Source organism: Passer domesticus, chromosome 6, assembly GCF_036417665.1.
Source record: "Passer domesticus isolate bPasDom1 chromosome 6, bPasDom1.hap1, whole genome shotgun sequence".
Taxonomy (NCBI): Eukaryota; Metazoa; Chordata; class Aves; order Passeriformes; family Passeridae; genus Passer; species Passer domesticus.
In genome coordinates, this window is record NC_087479.1 from 54,466,497 (window position 1) to 54,484,490 (window position 17,994).

General features: G+C 41.2%; 1 protein-coding gene across 1 annotated transcript; it reads right to left on the minus strand.

The window, feature by feature from the left end:
• Nucleotides 1-4,241: 4,241 nt before the first annotated feature.
• CAT (catalase) lies at nt 4,242-17,931 on the minus strand. The gene is made up of 13 exons (XM_064425863.1): nt 17,650-17,931; nt 13,928-14,099; nt 12,952-13,062; nt 11,485-11,615; nt 10,771-10,875; nt 10,308-10,433; nt 9,708-9,899; nt 8,824-8,976; nt 8,572-8,710; nt 7,404-7,534; nt 6,999-7,106; nt 6,369-6,455; nt 4,242-5,942 (listed from the first exon to the last, which is right to left on the minus strand). Exons 1-13 carry the CDS (start codon nt 17,713-17,715, stop codon nt 5,877-5,879), a joined length of 1,587 nt encoding a protein of 528 aa, XP_064281933.1. The 5' UTR covers nt 17,716-17,931; the 3' UTR covers nt 4,242-5,876.
• Nucleotides 17,932-17,994: the final 63 nt, after the last annotated feature.

Below are 17,994 nucleotides of genomic sequence, written 5' to 3' on the forward strand. Positions count from 1 at the left end.
GCCTCTGCTCTCTTCAAAATTTATCTGGTTTGAGGGAGTTTTTTGTACTTTGTGTTGGGCTGAGACATGTGCACACTCCACATACACTCCCCACCTATATAGGACTAAGATTATACTACAGAAAGGTAAACCAAAAGTAAAATAAATCACCTACAAACATTTGGTCAAATCCAAAAGTTGCTGTTGCAGCTAAACCAAGACAGATCAGATTTTGGCTGTGCCAGGCAGAAGGTGAGTCAGTGAAAGAGGCTGGTCCAGGTACTTTGAATCACCCTTGAGAGGAGGCAGTATCTTTCCATTAATTAGTAAGAAAGCCTGTTCTTTGTTTCAGGTGAGTACTACTGTGTGTACATACTCAGACCCTGAAATAAAAGACCAGCTTTTGGAAAGGAGACTATGGGAACAACAAAATCCACTTAAATATTAGCAGTTACCACACTTTTTTTCAATAATTCAAAGTTAACAAATAGAAAACGTGAGAGGTAAAAAGACATAAAAAAAGTCTCTGATGATGTAACAAATGGACTTTGTACTACTTTTGCAATGATTGGCTGAATTACTTAAAAACCTTTAACCCTGCACAGTCAGCCAGAACAAGGGACAGATTTGCTATTAAACCATTTTTCCTGCCTTGGAAAAAGTGCAATTATGTTTAGAGGTTAACAGCACAAAGTACAATGCCTGACCCAAGGGAATAAAAGAAGCAATTCCCAAAAGCTCTGTGGGAGAATTAAGAAATAAAGCAGGAGTCACAACAGTATCATTTACTCACAAACACATTTCCACCACTTTAAAAGACCTTTTGAAATTACCTTAAGCAGCCTTTGAAAATGATTTATTGGGCAGATGAAAGGCCTGATTTTGAAGATCATAATTTGATTTTTGGACCTTCGACATCATTGGGCTCCTAGTTCAGGACCCCTGCAAGTCAAAATGCAATTAAAGAGAGCTGTGAATGTTTCCATTGTCTGAGGACCCAACAGTGCTCCAATGAGGACAGGTGTGCAAGAGGATTGAGCAAGACCGAGACGAAGGGCTGTGGATAAATATGGAATAAAGCCTAAGCAATATATGAATCAATGCCAGAGCAAACAGGAGCAGTTGCCAAGTTTTCCCTGGGTTATCTTTGAGCAATCTTACCAATATCAGTCTCAGATGAAAGGCTGCCTGCACTCCCTCAGGAAAATATTGGATAGCTGGATGAGATTTTACAAAGAAGGTATTACTGAGAGGCCCAAAGAAGGAAACAGATACAAATTAGTCATATAACCCAACAGAAAAGCATAAACAAACAAAAAACAAACCCAAAACATAACAAAAAAACTCCACTCCTGTAAAAAAGTTATGGTACCTGAAAACAGAGTGGAAAAAAAAAATCAGCATCAGCAGTCAAGTATCTTCCTTAAATGTGAGCGATGATGAAAACAATACAAAATATTAACTGGCTTACTCTAAAATACTGCCTTGATTACTGCAACTCTGAAGGGCAAGATTTCATTATTTTCTTACACTAGTATCTTGGAATCAGAGGTTCAGGGAAGACAGTTCCTACTTGAAATAGTACTGGAAGTTTAAATTCAAAGTGAAGTATTTTTCCCAAAAAAATCTCTTACGAAAAGTACCGAGTGGCTAAAGCACCTTGGACTCTGCACAAACACAATAAGTGAAAAAAAAAAAATTCTTCATTTTCTTCATTGCTGGTTTTCCAGCTTCCCTCCACAAAGCTGAGAGTGTTTTTAAGACCCTGTAGAGAACACACTAGCTATGATTATGTAAAAATTCTGCATTTTCATTAAGTTTGGGGAGTGTTGTAACTGTAACTTAGTCTGTAACCAGTACCTGCCATCATCCTCCTTCCTCAACAAATCTTACATTTAAACACAAGGTCAAAGATTGCCAAGTGTGGAAAAGAGAATCATAGAATAGGTTTGGGTAGGAAAATGTATTTACTTCTGTGTCAATTCTGAATCAATAATCACAGGGACAAGGATTTGTTGCACTGGAAAAAAACTCCAACCAAACAATAAAAAAACCCAAAGTTCCCAATTCCGGTCAAAATTTTAAAATGGGGAACCTGAGAGAAACAAGCAAAGAATAAATACTGAAGTTAACAGACACAGCAAATCTATATAAGGGATTTCTGTGGTTCATCACATGCTATGAAACAGGAAATTTTCCTTCTGACTCGGTCCATTAGAGATTTACAGTATTTGAACTGCTCTGAGTAGCAGGATGTAAAAATATTTAGTGGGGTTTTCATTAAAAAATGTAAAACTATCAGTTTATCAAGCTTTAGTCTGTGATCTGAGAACAAATTTCAGCCCAGCTCTTGAGGGTCTGCAGTATAAGGAGATTTCCAGCTGCTCTGGGTTGAAGCTTGACTTTAGGTGGAATTCCAGCGTGACAAAGACCAAGCTTTCATCAGAAAATTAAACCACAAAGCTCTGCTCTGCAATCTAGGCTGCAAAAGTGTCATCATTAACGGTCAGCTATTAAATACCTCACTTGTTATTTTTACACCACTGCCTCGTTGTTCAGCCTTCATTTGCTTTCCCAGACTGTGTAACAATGCACCACTTTATAAACTTTTGCAAACACAGGGCTGGTTTTGGGAATCTTCTTCATCTTACTGATCCATCCCAGCTGGAATCATCCTGAATGCCACAAACCTGGCAAAACTGCCTTAAAATCATTTACAATAATCAAAAGAGAGCCTCAGTTATTTTCCCAATTCTGTCCAAAACTACCTTTGGCCACTGCTGAGGTTTAATCCTCAACGTCAGAGTTGCAGTTATGCTCAAGGCCACCTCTGCATGCCATGACCTTTGCCATGACCACACAACTTTGACCCCAAACATCAGTTCAGACTGAGCTCTGCAATATTACCTGGGGGTGGGGAAAGGTCAGGCTTTACCATGCACTGCAGATCCCTGTGTAATTTGTTATCAGCAGGAGATAAGAACACACAACCCCACCATCAGTGGATCGATTCACTTCTGCAGCGCTGGGCTGGAGCCCCACACCCCACAGCAATCTGAACTCACAGTGCAGAGACAGTCACAGAGGGCTCATCCAGCCCAACCCCTGCAGGGAACAGGGACATCTTACACCATCCCAGGCTGCTCAGAACCCAGTCCAACCTGGCCTTGAACAATTCCAGGGAAGTGGCACCGACCACCTCCCTTGGAACCCTGAGCTGGGACCTCATCATCCTCAAAACATTTTGTAAGAAAATGGTGACTCACCTGCCTGCAAGAACTCATGGATCAGATATACAAACAGAGAACAAACAGCATTCTTCTGCAAGATGAGTAACAGGTATGGAATATTTGGCAAAACAAAGCGATTGGTTTGCTGGAAGCTGAAATTATGGAAACCCAAATACTGCTTAGCAGGCAATTCCCATCAATGAGCTGCACTAAGGAAAGGAAATCAGGGCTTTTTCCAACACCTTTGAAGCACTGGAAAGTCTGATTCAAACCCACCTCACCCTTTTTCTCCCCACATAACATTTAGCAATCCCATGAACTTCCTCATCTCCTGGCACAGCTCACTACAACAAATGTGATTCTGAAACTTGCTCATGGTTTTTGGCTATTCAAGTGCAAATATACTGGGGAAGGGAAAATAACCTAGGAATGAAGGGCCTTTAAAAGAAGAGGTACTGCTGGAGAAGCTGTAATTTCCCAAACATTAGTTTCAAATTCATTCCCAAAACCACTGCTGGAGATGTGCATCTAAAATACAACAGGAATAAAAAAAATGTTGAGCAATTCTGCTTTACAGATCACTGAAATCACATTGCAACAACCTGGCAAAGGAATGTTTGATTTTAATTGAACAGAACACAAAAACAAAACAAAACTGCTTTTCTGTCATGTCAACAGTCTCTTTACTCTCAAAATAAGGAGCTGTAAATGGATTTATTGTCTTATTTATTTGAAGAAAAAACATTATTGTTCTTCCAGTGTTGCCTAGTGCTCTCCACACCTTTGGGAAAAGCTAAGTGTTCTGTACAACACTTGTCATGGCTAGTTTAGCATAGAACACAGGTCATTTAAGTCATTTAAACACAACTGTGGAAATGAAATGTGAGTTTTTAAAACAAAGGCAGCTGCAAAAAGTACATTCAACCTACAGCTTCTGCACCACCTCCAGAAAAACAGATGAAGGGATGTATGAACTTCCTAGATTAACACAAAGTATTTGAAGACATTTGCACAGAAAACATGTTGCCAAGAGATTTTTCATTCCATTTATTTCAGGAATAAAAGAAGACAACAATATAAATCACTTAGCAGACACAACCAACATTAGAAGCTCAGGCCTTGTTTACTCTTTTCCAAAACTTGTTAGGATTCTCTCCAGCACAAAATATTCCCACCCAATCATCATGCCCGATAATCCCACATGCCTGATCAGGTAAAAAGCCAATGGAATCCTAGAATACAGTAGGTTATCAGTTCATATTATGTTACTGCACCTCTATCCCAGTTAATTTTTTACAAGAGGTTGGTAGATAAATGAATTGCAGAGCAAGTAACATTCTCCAAAATTTAACACAACAGCATTTAATATCTACTCTTCTTTACCTGCCACCATTCCTGGGAATTCACACTTAAATCAGGAAGTAATCCTAGTCAAAACACAACTCAAGGCAGACCCAGAAATGCAGTGATTATTGACAAATCACCCCCAAACTGCTATGATTTGGTTTTTTTTTTTACATTTGCCTGAGTTAAGAGCAGTAGCTGGGCTCCAAAATGCTTTGCATTTAGCTTGGACAATAATTACCATGTAACTGGGGTCCCAAGTTTTTTTGCATAATTTAACTAAACTGCAGATACTGGGTAACTTTATAACATGCCTCAAATCAGCTTTTAGACATATTTTCTAGATATCTACATTCATACAAACATTCTGCTTTAATTAAACGATCACCCTGAAAATCAGCCTTGGCTCGATCAAGAAATAGCAACAGCAGATTACTGCAGTAAAATGAGAATTTCAGCAACCACTGGGAAGGGTTTTGAAAGTTCTTGAGCTTGAATTTCAGTATTAATGCACCAGAAGGCTTATTTCTCAAACATCTGGCATGTTAATATTTTTCTATTTAAATTCTTACTGATTAGAAAGAACAATTTACTCTCCTACCCCTGAAAGGGCTGTAAGGCGTAATCAATTTAGTTGAACAATGCATGGAATAAGAAAATATCCTTTGCTACCTCCCTTATGTCAGTTATATCCACCCACAGCATTAGGAAGCAAATATTATCTTAAAATATATATTGGGAATAAAATGGAATTATATTTAGATTAAGTTTTGTAGTTAGCTTTGTCTCTATCATAAGGAATGAGACATACGAACATTTTACTCAAGGTTCTGGGTATCCTTTTACTTCTGGAAGACCAAGAATGAAATTCAAGAGATGTGTTTACAAATACAGACAGATAATTATTTCATGAGAAATACTGAACAGCATCAACATTTCAGGCAGTTTCTCCATGAAGGCAATCACAGTGCCCTTACAGAAATTCTACTGTGTGATTTAGCCAAGAAAGTTGCACAACAAAAAAATGAAGCAGAATTTTGATTAAATTTCTGTTTGCTCCTAGAAATGAAGACAATTTCTTATCCACGAGTTGTTTAAAAATCCCCTAAGTTGTTATCAAGCAGTAAAGCACTAGTATTGAAAGGCACTAGGACTGGAGCTTGTGTTACCTGGTTTCCAGTACAGACAGCACTTGAGAGCTCAGTAAATCACACCTGTAAAACACTCCTGTGCTTGGGCCCAAGTCTGCTACATTCATTAAAGTATTGGACAGGTTCTTGTGCAGCTGGAAGGATGCAAAATCCAGAGCAGATCTCTGCAGATTTACAGGTTGGATCTTTCCTTGACAGACATACGAGTGGTGGACTGTGTGTATGTTCTAATTACATCCTGAAAACAAAGCAACAGAAAAACTCAGAGCAAGTTCCATTTAAAGTAAAGAACTGCAGGAAAAAATTGAATCAACTGAGTTGTTGATCTTTGGAGCAAGCACTGAGCCCAGGAAAGTCTTGTGGCAATGTTTCATTACCATCACAAAGGGTGGGTAACCAACCTGAACACATTTTATATCACATACAGTTACCTTCCAGGAACCCTACAAACCTTAACTGAAACAAAGTCTTTGTACATCAATGTTAATCGACATTTAATTGTTATTAGAGTGATGTTTTGGTATTTTGCAGTTCTACAAGCACTGACTTCTGGCCTTTAACTCAAACGGGGATGAAGACTAATTTCTCACATCAGAGGATTTACAAGAGAAGCCAAAATAACTCACAGCCAGTCAAAATGCAGCTACAAAAATCATTACTGTACCTTTTTCCCACCCTCAGCATTGTATTTGTCCAGCCAAGCCTGGATACAGGCTCCATAATTAGGATGAACATCAGTGAAGTTTTTCACCTGCACAGGAAGACAAAACAGAAAAGGCAACAAGAATATTTTTTCCTCCAATTCAAGAAGGTTCTTTACCACATTTCCTGGGCTACAAGCAGTAGGTATCGTAAGGAAGAAAAGTTTAATTCTGATCAGTTATAAAGAAGATATGAACATCTTCAAACACGATTTCTGTTATGCCACACAGAGCTCATTTCCAATTTAAACAAAGTTGCCCTGGGAAGGATACGGATCCAATGCCTCCTTGGCCCTCACTGCCCTTTCCTTGTTTAGAGCAAAACCCTACTCTGGCAGTCATCTGATTTTTAAAACATCTAGCTAACCATATGTTCAACACCTGTCCCATCCTTCCCCCCAGGAAAAAGTTACTTTAACATGTTATATATTGATGTCATATTGTATAAACAGGCACACATTTAAGTATGAGAATTCCTGAGTAAAAAAATCCAGCCTTTTCAGACAATTCCTGATCTTCCTTTCCAGAAGCCATTATGACAATGTTACTAGACTGGTAGGAAACCTGGAATAAACCCCAAAGAGGGCACTTACAGCTCGTTTCTGAATGAAGAGCTGGGCATCCTTCAGATGATCTGCAATGTTCTTACACAGCCTCTGGCGCTCTTCCTCGTTCAGCACTTTGAGGTAGAATTCTCGCACCTGGCCATTGGAAATAAAGGTTTATTTTGATAGTCCTAAAAAATAGCTTTCACTTCCTAGTCAAGCAACATTTTAAATACTCAAAACATTTAAAGGGCAGCCAATCTGTCAGGGTTTTTCTTTGGCAAACATGCCAACAACTCCTTCTCCAGACACTAATAGCAAGAAAACAAGTCAGAGCCTCTACCTAACAATGCCCAAAATCTGAATTTCACATTCTGTGAGAACTCACACTAACACACACCCTACGCACTCCTCATGTGTGCCAAGCAGCACAAAGCCTTTCCACAGCCCCACCTGGGTCACGTTGTCCTCATTGGCACTGTTGAAGCGCTGCACATCCCCTGTAGCAAACACGCAGCTCTCCTTGTGCCGCGGCTGATCCTCAGGACCAGTGAAGCTGTTTGGGTAATAATTTGGGGCACCACCTGGGGAAAAAAAAAATCCCCAAGCCAAGTCAATCAGATGGCAGCACTTTCAAGTAAGTCAGAAGACAGAGGATGTTATTTGCTTGGAGGAATCTAAATCAATTAATCATATAGGATTTGTTTTATTAAAAACAGCTGACTGCATTTTTCTGTCAACACCTTCAAGCCAGTACTTAACAGCACCTGCTACAAAGAGAATTTCCACAGCTTTTTTCGGGGGATATTGATTTGATTTAAAAATAAGAAAACCTAGACACTCTCACAACAATATTTCTCAATTATAATAGATAGTAATGGTTGAAGTTTAAGGCAGCATAAAAATGCAATTATTTACATATCTGAAGTACTACAATACAAATGCTTCCCTGTGTAGGGGGTGTATTTTAAACACATAAGGAACTAAGAGAACTGCATAGAAATAAACTCATTATCTATTCTGGGACAAGAGCAGCTGTCCTCAAGTTCCTGTTTTTCAAATATTTCCCTCTCCTCCCTCAGCAAGTGTCTGAATTTATAGCCCAGAGGAACGCATATTTTGGCATGAGCCATAGCCACAGCTTAAGTACATCCTTGTTTACTCTCAGGTGGAAAACAGCCACTATTGGGCAAACCCTGACAGAACAGAAGCTGCTCAATAGAGGGAAGTGACAGCTCTACTCTTGGTGTTTTCACTTTTGTCTTTCACAATCTCTCAGAAATTTGAAAGCAAAGCAGTTTAGTGAAGTGGACTGAGCCAAGTCAGTCTTTAAAACATGACTGTGGGTATCCTCCCACAAACTGCTTTCCTGTTAAAGGCCTTTATGTTAAGTTTTAAACACACCCTAAGCTTCACTTGCTTTTTATACTTTTAAACAAACTCCTCATCTTGTATCCAAATATCCCAAGTCTCCTTTATTGGATTAACAGAGAAGATATACAAGCATTCTACACAAGTATGTAAAGACAACAAACATGGATCTTAAGCCCTCTGTGAACTGAAGAGAACACTGCAGCTCATGCTTAAGCATCATTATATTGCAAGCTGTTTTCCTGGCTACCTTGGTTGTCAGAAACAGTCATTGGCCCATCCCTCTGGTAGTTGGCCACCCTGGCTCTGAAGGGACAGTTGACAGGGATCTGGAGATAGTTGGGGCCCAGGCGGTGCCTGTGGGTGTCAGGATACGAGAAGAGGCGTCCCTAAAACATGGAGCACAAACATGAACCACTTGTAAAACACTGGACCATGTCAACTCAAAGCTTTCAAAAGCAGCAAAGTAACCAATGCTCCTCAGGTCACACCTCCTGTTTACCTGCAGCATTTTGTCAGGGCTGGGCTCAATTCCAGGAGGCATGTTGCTAGGGTCATAAGCCATCTGTTCCACCTCTGCAAAGTAGTTGACAGGATTCCTGTTCAAGACCAGCTTTCCCACAGGGATGAGAGGGTAGTCACCATGAGGCCAAACCTGTAAGACACAACACAAATCCAGTAAAATCAACAACATTATTACAGTATTGTGCAGCTTAACTGCCAGGCACAATTCACCCCATTTCACTCTAGGTTAAGAAAATACATTACTGAGTTTCTTTTCTCTTAACAAACATTGAGGAATGTCTTATTTTAAGAAGCCTTTTGCAATTAACATAGATTATTAATGCAACTTATTTCATCATCCCAGCATAATCTCAGCACTTGAGTACTTGAACGAAATACCCACAGGCCCTTGAAAAGCTGCCTAGGGAAGCAGGGCGTGGGTGGAACTGGTGGCACAAATGTTTTCAGCTCCTTCAAAATGCTTAACTGGCCTTTTCTTTGCCATCTGAGCTGCACTTTTAAGTTCAAAGGTCTTTAGCCACTTGGGGAGAATGGTGTTAGAGGTAAAAAGGAGTTTATGCAATGCAAGTTTATGTCAGTATCTTTCAACGAGGCATTCCTAGGAGTAGCTATTGGAAGTGGGACAAAATGAGACCAGCAAGGCTCAGGGTGTGACTCTGATCTGAGATTACACTTCTGAAGTGCCATGGTATCTACAAGCCTGGAATCAAGCCCTATCCATATTTCCCTGAGGAAGAGTAACATCAGATATAACACAACTACAGCTTCATCTCCAGAATTCCTTGCTCATTGTGGCTCTACAATAAAGAATGCACTTCAGAACTACCAGAAACTGAATATTCCCAGAATTATCAGACATACCTTAGTCACATCAAAAGGATTAAATGGGAACTTCTCTGCTTCTTCAAAGGTCATAACCTGGATGTAGAAGGACCATGAAGGAAAGTTCCCCTTGGCAATGGCATTGTAAAGGTCCCGTATGGCATAGTCAGGATCAGTAGAAGCCAATCTTCCTGCTTCTTCCACAGAAAGATTTTTGATGCCCTGGTCAGTCTAAAAGTAACGAAAGCACCAGTTACAGCATGCAGAAAGTACTACAGAGATGATTCATCAAGAATGAATTTTAGCAAGATTTATAATTCAAGGATGAGCTTGTCCAGGTTCTAACTTCCAGTAACTTGAGTTTAGATTTATAGTACATTCAACAGCTGCCTTCCAGATGAAAATCAGTTCATTGATAGTGCTCCATTAACAAGAGACAGATGCCCAAAGAACAGTTTCTTACAGTCTAGTAAATGAATAGAAGAAGAAAGATACCTCTCCTACTGGTTAAAGGTATGAAACTGGTACTAAACAAGGACTCCACACACCTTTGAGCCTGAATTAAACTTGAGAAATCACACTTGTTTATGGTTTTTATCCAATATGATATATAGTTCAAATTAAAATAAAAATCAATACCTTGGCATGGAATTTGCAGTAAACTGCTCTTCCATCAGCATTAACCAGTTTGAAGGTGTGTGATCCATATCCATTCATGTGGCGATAGCCATCGGGAATGCCACGGTCACTGAACAGGAAAGACACCTGAAGAGAGGGATCAAACACTATGAATGGGCTCAGCATAGCAAGGAGAAAGTCTTTACTCCAAACTAAGTTTGTTTATTGTGTTAATCTGCATCACTGGGAGCTATATTAATGTTGTCAGGAATTCCTTGAGGAATTTCTGCTTTAGGTGTTAATGAAATAAAACTGACTCCCCCTATAAGCATAGGTAAGTATGAATAATTAAAAATCATATTTAAATAAAATATAAATAAGACTATAGACTTCTAAATCAAACATGGAAAAGAGAGAGTTAAAAATCTGCTGCCATAACATGATTATCTTAATCATACAAAATAAAGTCACGGGAGAAGCTTACTTGATGCAAGGACTCAGGGCGAAGACTCCAGAAGTCCCACACCATGTCTGGATCCTTCAGATGAGTCTGAGGGTTCCTCTTTTGGCTATGGATGAAGGATGGAAACTAATTTTTCCAGAAGTGGAAAAGGAAAAAAAAAAAAAAAAGACAAAACTGTAAAATCACTGAAAAGAAAATCTTCTACTGCCATACCCTTCCTGCAAACAAATTAATTCACAGACCAGTCAGTAAAACTAGGGCAATGTCAAACATTCACAATTAGAATAAACAAAGATAAAGATTGCTTTCATTTTGTGGTCGATAAGGTGAGAGATAAAACTGTTCAGATTTTATATATATATCTCTGTTTATGTGACTCATAAATGAATACAGAGATACTATGAACTATGAACTATGTGTGCAGAACTCCTGCACTCAAGGAAAGCCCCTCTGCAAACTGCTGTCAAACTTGTGCCAGAAGACCAAAAACCCCAGATTTAATAAAAAGAATTGGCAAGAAGCCTTTGAAGTGAAAAGTTCAAGTGAAAAGTATGAAACCACATAAGTTATCAAGCTTTAGTGGTTTATTTACTTTTGTTTAAGAACGTATTTCTAAGTAAAAAATGTTCAATCTGACCAAGAACCAAGTTTTTGTTTCTGAGGGAAGCCAAAACAAGACGTGAGTGAACTTTTGGGCTTTCTCACAAAGTCCCCACACCTTTTGTGCTTACTCACCAACATTGCATCCCGAATGAAGAAGATGGGAGTGTTGTTTCCCACAAGATCCCAATTCCCATCCTCTGTGTAGAACTTCATGGCAAAGCCTCGGGGGTCACGAACTGTGTCAGCTGAGCCAGATTCTCCAGCTTGAAGAAATCCAGGAACACACAGAAGTGTTAGGATAGGAAATGCATATAAATACAACCTGAAAATAGGCTATAAAATCCTAAATGGGTAAGGTTTATTGCAGTCTTTTCTACACCAAGGAACTGTAGGAATATTTCCAACAATACTTCAGGCACTGCGAGTTTTCAAAATGTAAACCCAACCAAACATTCAGGCCACAGTTAAAAAAAGGAAAAAAACAAGTATATCCACTTGAACCAATTAAGAGTGGAATTTGCATTATCACTAAGAGAGACATCATCAGATTTTAAGGCTGAATCATCTAAACCCACATTTGTTTCTGTGCACCAAATCCCAGTGGGAAAGCTCTCATGTGGAAGGTAGCAATCTAACCAGCGTGCCTAATAAAACTCAATGGAAGAGCTGTAATCCTTTTAATTCCTCCTGCTTCATCCAGGATGGGATTTTAGACCAGAGCACGAGTGCTTAGCACAACACCTGAGCAGAAGTCTTCCAGAAGTCCTCAGAACAGCTAATGCTGAATTGTGATGAAATCAGTAGGACGCTCATTCTCTTGTTAAAAACCTTGTGTATTCCAGAAGAGCAGGGAGGAAACGTGTCCAAACAGGGCAGGCAAAGGGATGGGAAGGATGCAACAACCTGCTCCAGCAGCAGTCCACATTTCAAACTCAACCCTATGTCCTTACCCTGTACAACACTCAGGACACCCTAAATCCTAGGGGATTTAAGACTGGAAACAGCCAATAGGCCAAAGCCAGCAGCTCCCTGAGCCTTGCTGGACTACTTTTTTTCTCTCCAATACTTCCAGAACTGAATCCTCATTAGGATTTCTTTTCTTTCAAATACATCCACATCATGAATAATGATTTTTCTATCAGACAAGCTACTGATCACAATTAGCTTCAACTAATAGCATTTAAGATTTTGCTAGTTTGTGAATTCCAATATTTAAGAAATCAGGGATTATTTATGGAAGATTGTTTGGTTTTATTTGCCCAGTATTTAATTTACATAATTTATCCCCAAAACATTCCTGCAGCATAAGAGATCGTAGGTATTTAACTTGTAACTGTTGATTATGATCCAACCAGAAACAAAGCAAGCTTTCTGTAAGGAAAAAAAACAGCTTGGGCTGCCCTCCCTCTCACATTTCAGACAGAAAAGTGTCTCCAGAGAGCTCTGAGAGAAAGGGGCAAAAGCTGCTTAAGGTCCTCCATGCAAGTGAATTTCTGAGGTGATGAAGCAATCACTGCAGACACCCTTAAGTGCCCCACAATGCAAACATTGCTCTCAGGGCACACATGCAGAAGACACAAAGTGAATTTAGAGCCTTACCAACAGTGGAGAAGCGGATGGCAAGCGGAGTCCTTTTCCCAATGTGCTCAAACACTTTTGCCTTACAATACTGGGTGATATCATGAGTGACTTCAAAATAGCCAAAGGCTCCTGAAGAACAGCAAGTTCAAAATATCAGATCTAGGTACCTTCCTTCCAATCCCAGCTTGTCTGTTGTTAACATACAACTTAAAGTCCAAGGGAAGTACCAGTTTAAACAGTGCTCTAAACACTCCATTTACTTTCACAAATGAAATTGATTTAACACAATCTATTTGCTCATTCTCTCCTCCTTAACTGACTTAGCAGCTCCCAGCAGCAGCACAGAAGATGCTCTTCTGCCAACATCTGTGTATTTAACTGGGAGCAAGGCAGGTATTTCTTTAATCCTGCTATGAGTTGCGGAATTTTTGGTGCACCTGTAAGCTGGGTGAAGCAACACAACTCTTTCCACCCCCACAGAGGAACTTTTCCCAGGTACAGTCACATTTTAAATACAGCCCCACATTTGCTCCTTCTAGATCAATGCATGACAAAAGTCGAGATACTAAGTCTACCTTACTAAGATCAATCATAATTTTTAAAGGTTTAGGGTTTTTTAATTTAAATATTAGATGATCAGCTTGCTTTGGCAGACACACATTAGACGACAAAGCCAAATTCTCTATTAAATAACATGAAAACAACATTAAATAGAGATGGGGAGAAACAGACAGAAGCAGAGTCTACAGCAGATACAGTAAAAACTGAAGGGCTATAACCACATTTTCTCTCATTTTTGTAAACAACTTTTCAGTGTTCCACGTTTTGGCATAGAGTTCTTTTAAACCAGGCCTTACCACTGTTGTTTATATCGATTTATTATAGCTAGTAACACTAAATTAGAAATAATAATGTAATTTATGCATCACTATCTACATATAAACTGAAAAGCTTTTTAATTCTACACGGAGAAAATATGTGATTTTAAACATACCTGCCCCTTTTGCATGCACAACTCTCTCAGGAATCCTCTCCCTGTCAAAGTGAGCCATCTCATCAGTGAAAACAACATCTTGGACAAGAAGAGGTCCACGGGGCCCCACTGTCAGGATATTCAGCTTATCCCCAATGGGGTTCCCAGCACCCGTGGTCAGGGCATCTGGTTTCTGGAAGCAAGAGAAAGTCACTGTCAACACCAGAAATTAAAAACCAGAGCCACACAATGTGCATGACTGTTCAACCATTACATGTCACAGAACATATCAACAAGAAGTGGCAAAATGACTTCAGATTCTGGGGGAAGTTACAGAACATACAGATGTTTACCTAAATCAGTGAGTTAAGTTTAAAGAGAATTTAAGAAGGGGAGTTGAAGTCATGTAAAATCCAGGAATGCTCTCCATGACTCAGAAATGGTTCTTCTCAAGACTACTTCTCACTTGAAGAAAAATATGGGATGGGAAAAGAGAAAAAAAAAAAAACTAAAACAGGAGCAGCTGCCAGAAAATAAGGGAGAAAGGAGAGGAAGAAGAAGAAGGTAATGTCAGTACAGGGGTAGAGACATAAGGAAAGAGCTACAGCCAGACTAAAATGGGGTTGATTAATGTTGGTCTGGAAGAGTTATGGAAAATATAAATAACAGAAGTAGGAACACCTGAGGAATTATCATTTTAGACTCCTGCACCATGGAAGAACTAAGATTAACACAAGCCCTAAGAAGCTCTACTGCCAGAAAATGTCCTACAACTTCAAGAAACACCTGCACTAGAACTGAGTGCACTCCTACTTTCTCATAGAAAGATTCCAGTAGAAAAGATTTCATCTGCATCACATGTGGGGTTATATGCTCCTCTGAGGCAATATTCCTGTTTTACTGGGTGCTGTGGAAAATGTAGTGAGAAAGGTACATCAGCTCCAGAGACCTGAGGGTCACAGCTCTTAGTTTTTTCCTGGAGTACATTTATTGTTTGGAGCCTTGTAAAGGACTTAGAAGAACACGAAAACAAATAAGGACAAAGGAAAAAATAAAGAAAATAAAGACTAAATTTGCAACAGGGTGAGCTCAAACAGAGTCACAGATTCTGACCTGCTAACAATAAATCCATCACATCTTGTACTAAACTGACATAATTCCATATGGGTTCTCTATCCACACCATCCTACATGAAGCACCCACACACCTGAACCACTTCAGCACAAACTCCCTCAGCCCTTCCTGACAAGTTCTCCTCCTTTAAAGTTCTATAAATGAAAAGGGATGGTGGAGGGAAGGAAGAAGCAATTCTTGATGAGAAAAGCATTCATTATTCTAACAGCGACTGCACGGGGTTCAAATTCTTAGCCTAAGTTCTGCTTTAAGAAGGTTAATTAGTGCAAACAGGCAAAATTCCCATCTGATAGAAATGAGAACCCACAAAGGCAAGGAAAGAACAATTTTTCACATCCACACGCAGAGCTCTGGATGAGGCAGAGAACACAGGGAGTTCCAGACACCTTTGTTTCACTCAGGTCCATGAATAACCACATAAAAGACATTTGACAGGATAAGTGCATTTCCACTGTGTTCCTACTAACGTGCAACACACGCTACTGCAGCTGGCTTGAATTCCCACAATATCCACGTTCTTTATTCCTCCTTCACCACTTCATTAGCATAAAGCTTTAAGCATAAATCAAATTCCTTTGGGATGTCTGGAATCCTCACCTACACTGAAATCTGCACAACCATTTTAAAAGACACTAAGTTACTGGTTACAAACATAAACATGATGCTCAGAAACTTACAGGAAAGTTAAATAAAGCCAAATTCGTATTTCAAGTCAAACAAACAAACATCTGCTTAAATCAAAAGGTTATCTATAGTTTCTCATGGGAAATATGCAAGAGTAGAAATTGTTCTCAGTATATTTTCCACTGCTTATTTATCACAGACAAGACTATTCTATAATGCCAATATTTAAGGCCAACAGAAGTAGGTGCTAAAACCACAACTTGTTGACATTAAGGCTATAAAAAAAAAATTAACAGCTTTGTGGCTGTACAGTCTCCTTTGTTTAGACAGACATTCTAGTGTTCACATTAGAAGTAAAGAATATTCATTTACTTAGTGGAAGGAGATATTCACTTCAGTTTCAGGATGTTATGTGGGGTACACAAAGTAAGCTCCAGAGAGGGAAAAAAACCACACCACAGTTTAAAGAAGAACTCTCATACTACTGTTGGATCTGAGTTTGTTTGATGCCTGTGTTTTCATCTGCTTGGAAGCTGCACACAGCCCGAACCTTGATGGGTAAGAACTTTAAAATCTGTATTTCATTACAGAACTAACTTGCCATGATAACAAGAAGGGAAGGAAAGCCAGGAGAATTTTAGTCGCTGCCGTGGTAAACAGCACACATCAAAGTACACACTTCCAGGCATTACTGATACTTTGCACCTCATACAACTCCCTTTAAAATTCTAATAAGTCCTCCGTACTTTCTATCTTATAGTCTCATGACTCCTTGTGCAACACAGACTTCGGGTTGCCTCCCAATCTCCAAATTAACCTTGGCCTCTTTTCAAACGCTGCTTTGCTACAGAAAAGCCGACATCCCTACAAAAAGAATTACTCATGGATAAAAAAAGGAACTATTATGACACATGCTAGGATATGAAGGAGTCACAAGCCATCAGGTATTTTCACACTGTACCTCTGAGAAGCAAGAGAAAAAATAAAATTAAGACGACTAAACAGCTCCAGTGGGAACTGAAACATCCACTTGCATCTTGCAAGATTGCCACTTAAAACCAGCACAAAGTGTATGTTGTAGCAAATACACATTTCTGTCAGAAAGGACACGTGGAAACTGTCACAGCGATTTGATGAAGAAGGGAAGTGAACTCTTGCAACATTTACACATTAACCTAAATATTTGGAGTCTATTCTACATCTTCAGCTGACTGAGTGCCATGCTGTTGATTACATGTCCTTATGATTTCAGGCAGCCACTTGTGCCAGTCTATTTCATAGGATCAGAGTTGGAAGGGATCTTCAAGGTCACTGAAGTCCAGCCCCTGCCACAGGCAGGGACACAGGGACACCTTCCACTATCCCAGGTTGCTCCATGCCCCATCCAATCTGGCCTTGGACGCTTCCAGGGATGGGGCAGCCACGGGAAACCTGTGCCAGGGTCGCACCACTCTCACAGGGAAGAACTTCTTCCTAAAAAATTCACTCCGGTCTGGTCACGCAGAATACGCTGAGCTGTAAGGGAGCCACAAGATCACCGAGTCCAACTCCCGGCCCTGCACACACCGCTGAACGTGCTTTATCCTCTCCATTATTCCCGAGTCACATTTTCACCGGGCTCTACCCCCGTGACAGCAAAGCGAAACGCAAACCTCTGATTCAAGACAGAAAAGAATCGCCCCCATCCCTGCCCGCGGCTCGGGCGCAGCGCGGCCCCGGCGCTGCGGGGCAGGAGCGGCCGGGCCAGGCAGCGCTGACCGCCCGTGCGCTCGGGGCCAGCGGGCAGCCGCCAGCCCTCCCTCCGCGCCCCGCCGCTCCCGGGCACGGCTCCAAGCCGCGGGGGCGAGGCCGGGACGGGGCGAGGGCGCCTCGCCCTCCGCCGCTGCCCCGAGGACGCCCGGAGCGCCGCGGGGCTCTGCGCCCTCCGGCGCCGCGGCTCCCCGGGGATGCGGCGCACGGGGCCGCCGGCGGTGCGCGGCGGGTACCTGCGAGCCCCGCTGGCTCCTCCACTGCTTCAGCTGGTTCGCGGCGTCGTCCCGCCCGTCGGCCATTTTGCGGTGTCCGGCGACCCCCGAGGCAGCAAGGGCGGCGCGGAGGGGAGCGGCGGGGCTGTGTTCGCTGCCGGCGAGGAGGCAGCAGCGGCGGGGAGGTGAGGCCGTGGCCCGGTCACGCTGTCACCCCGCGGGGACCCAGCGCCGCCGCCGCGTCCCGCCCGCAGCAGCCGCGGCTAGCGGGAGGCACCGCCACTACAGCTCCGCGCCCGCCTGCGCCCGCCCCCCGCTACCGCCTCGGCCAATAGGACCGCGGCCAGCCGCCACCGCGGGTTATGA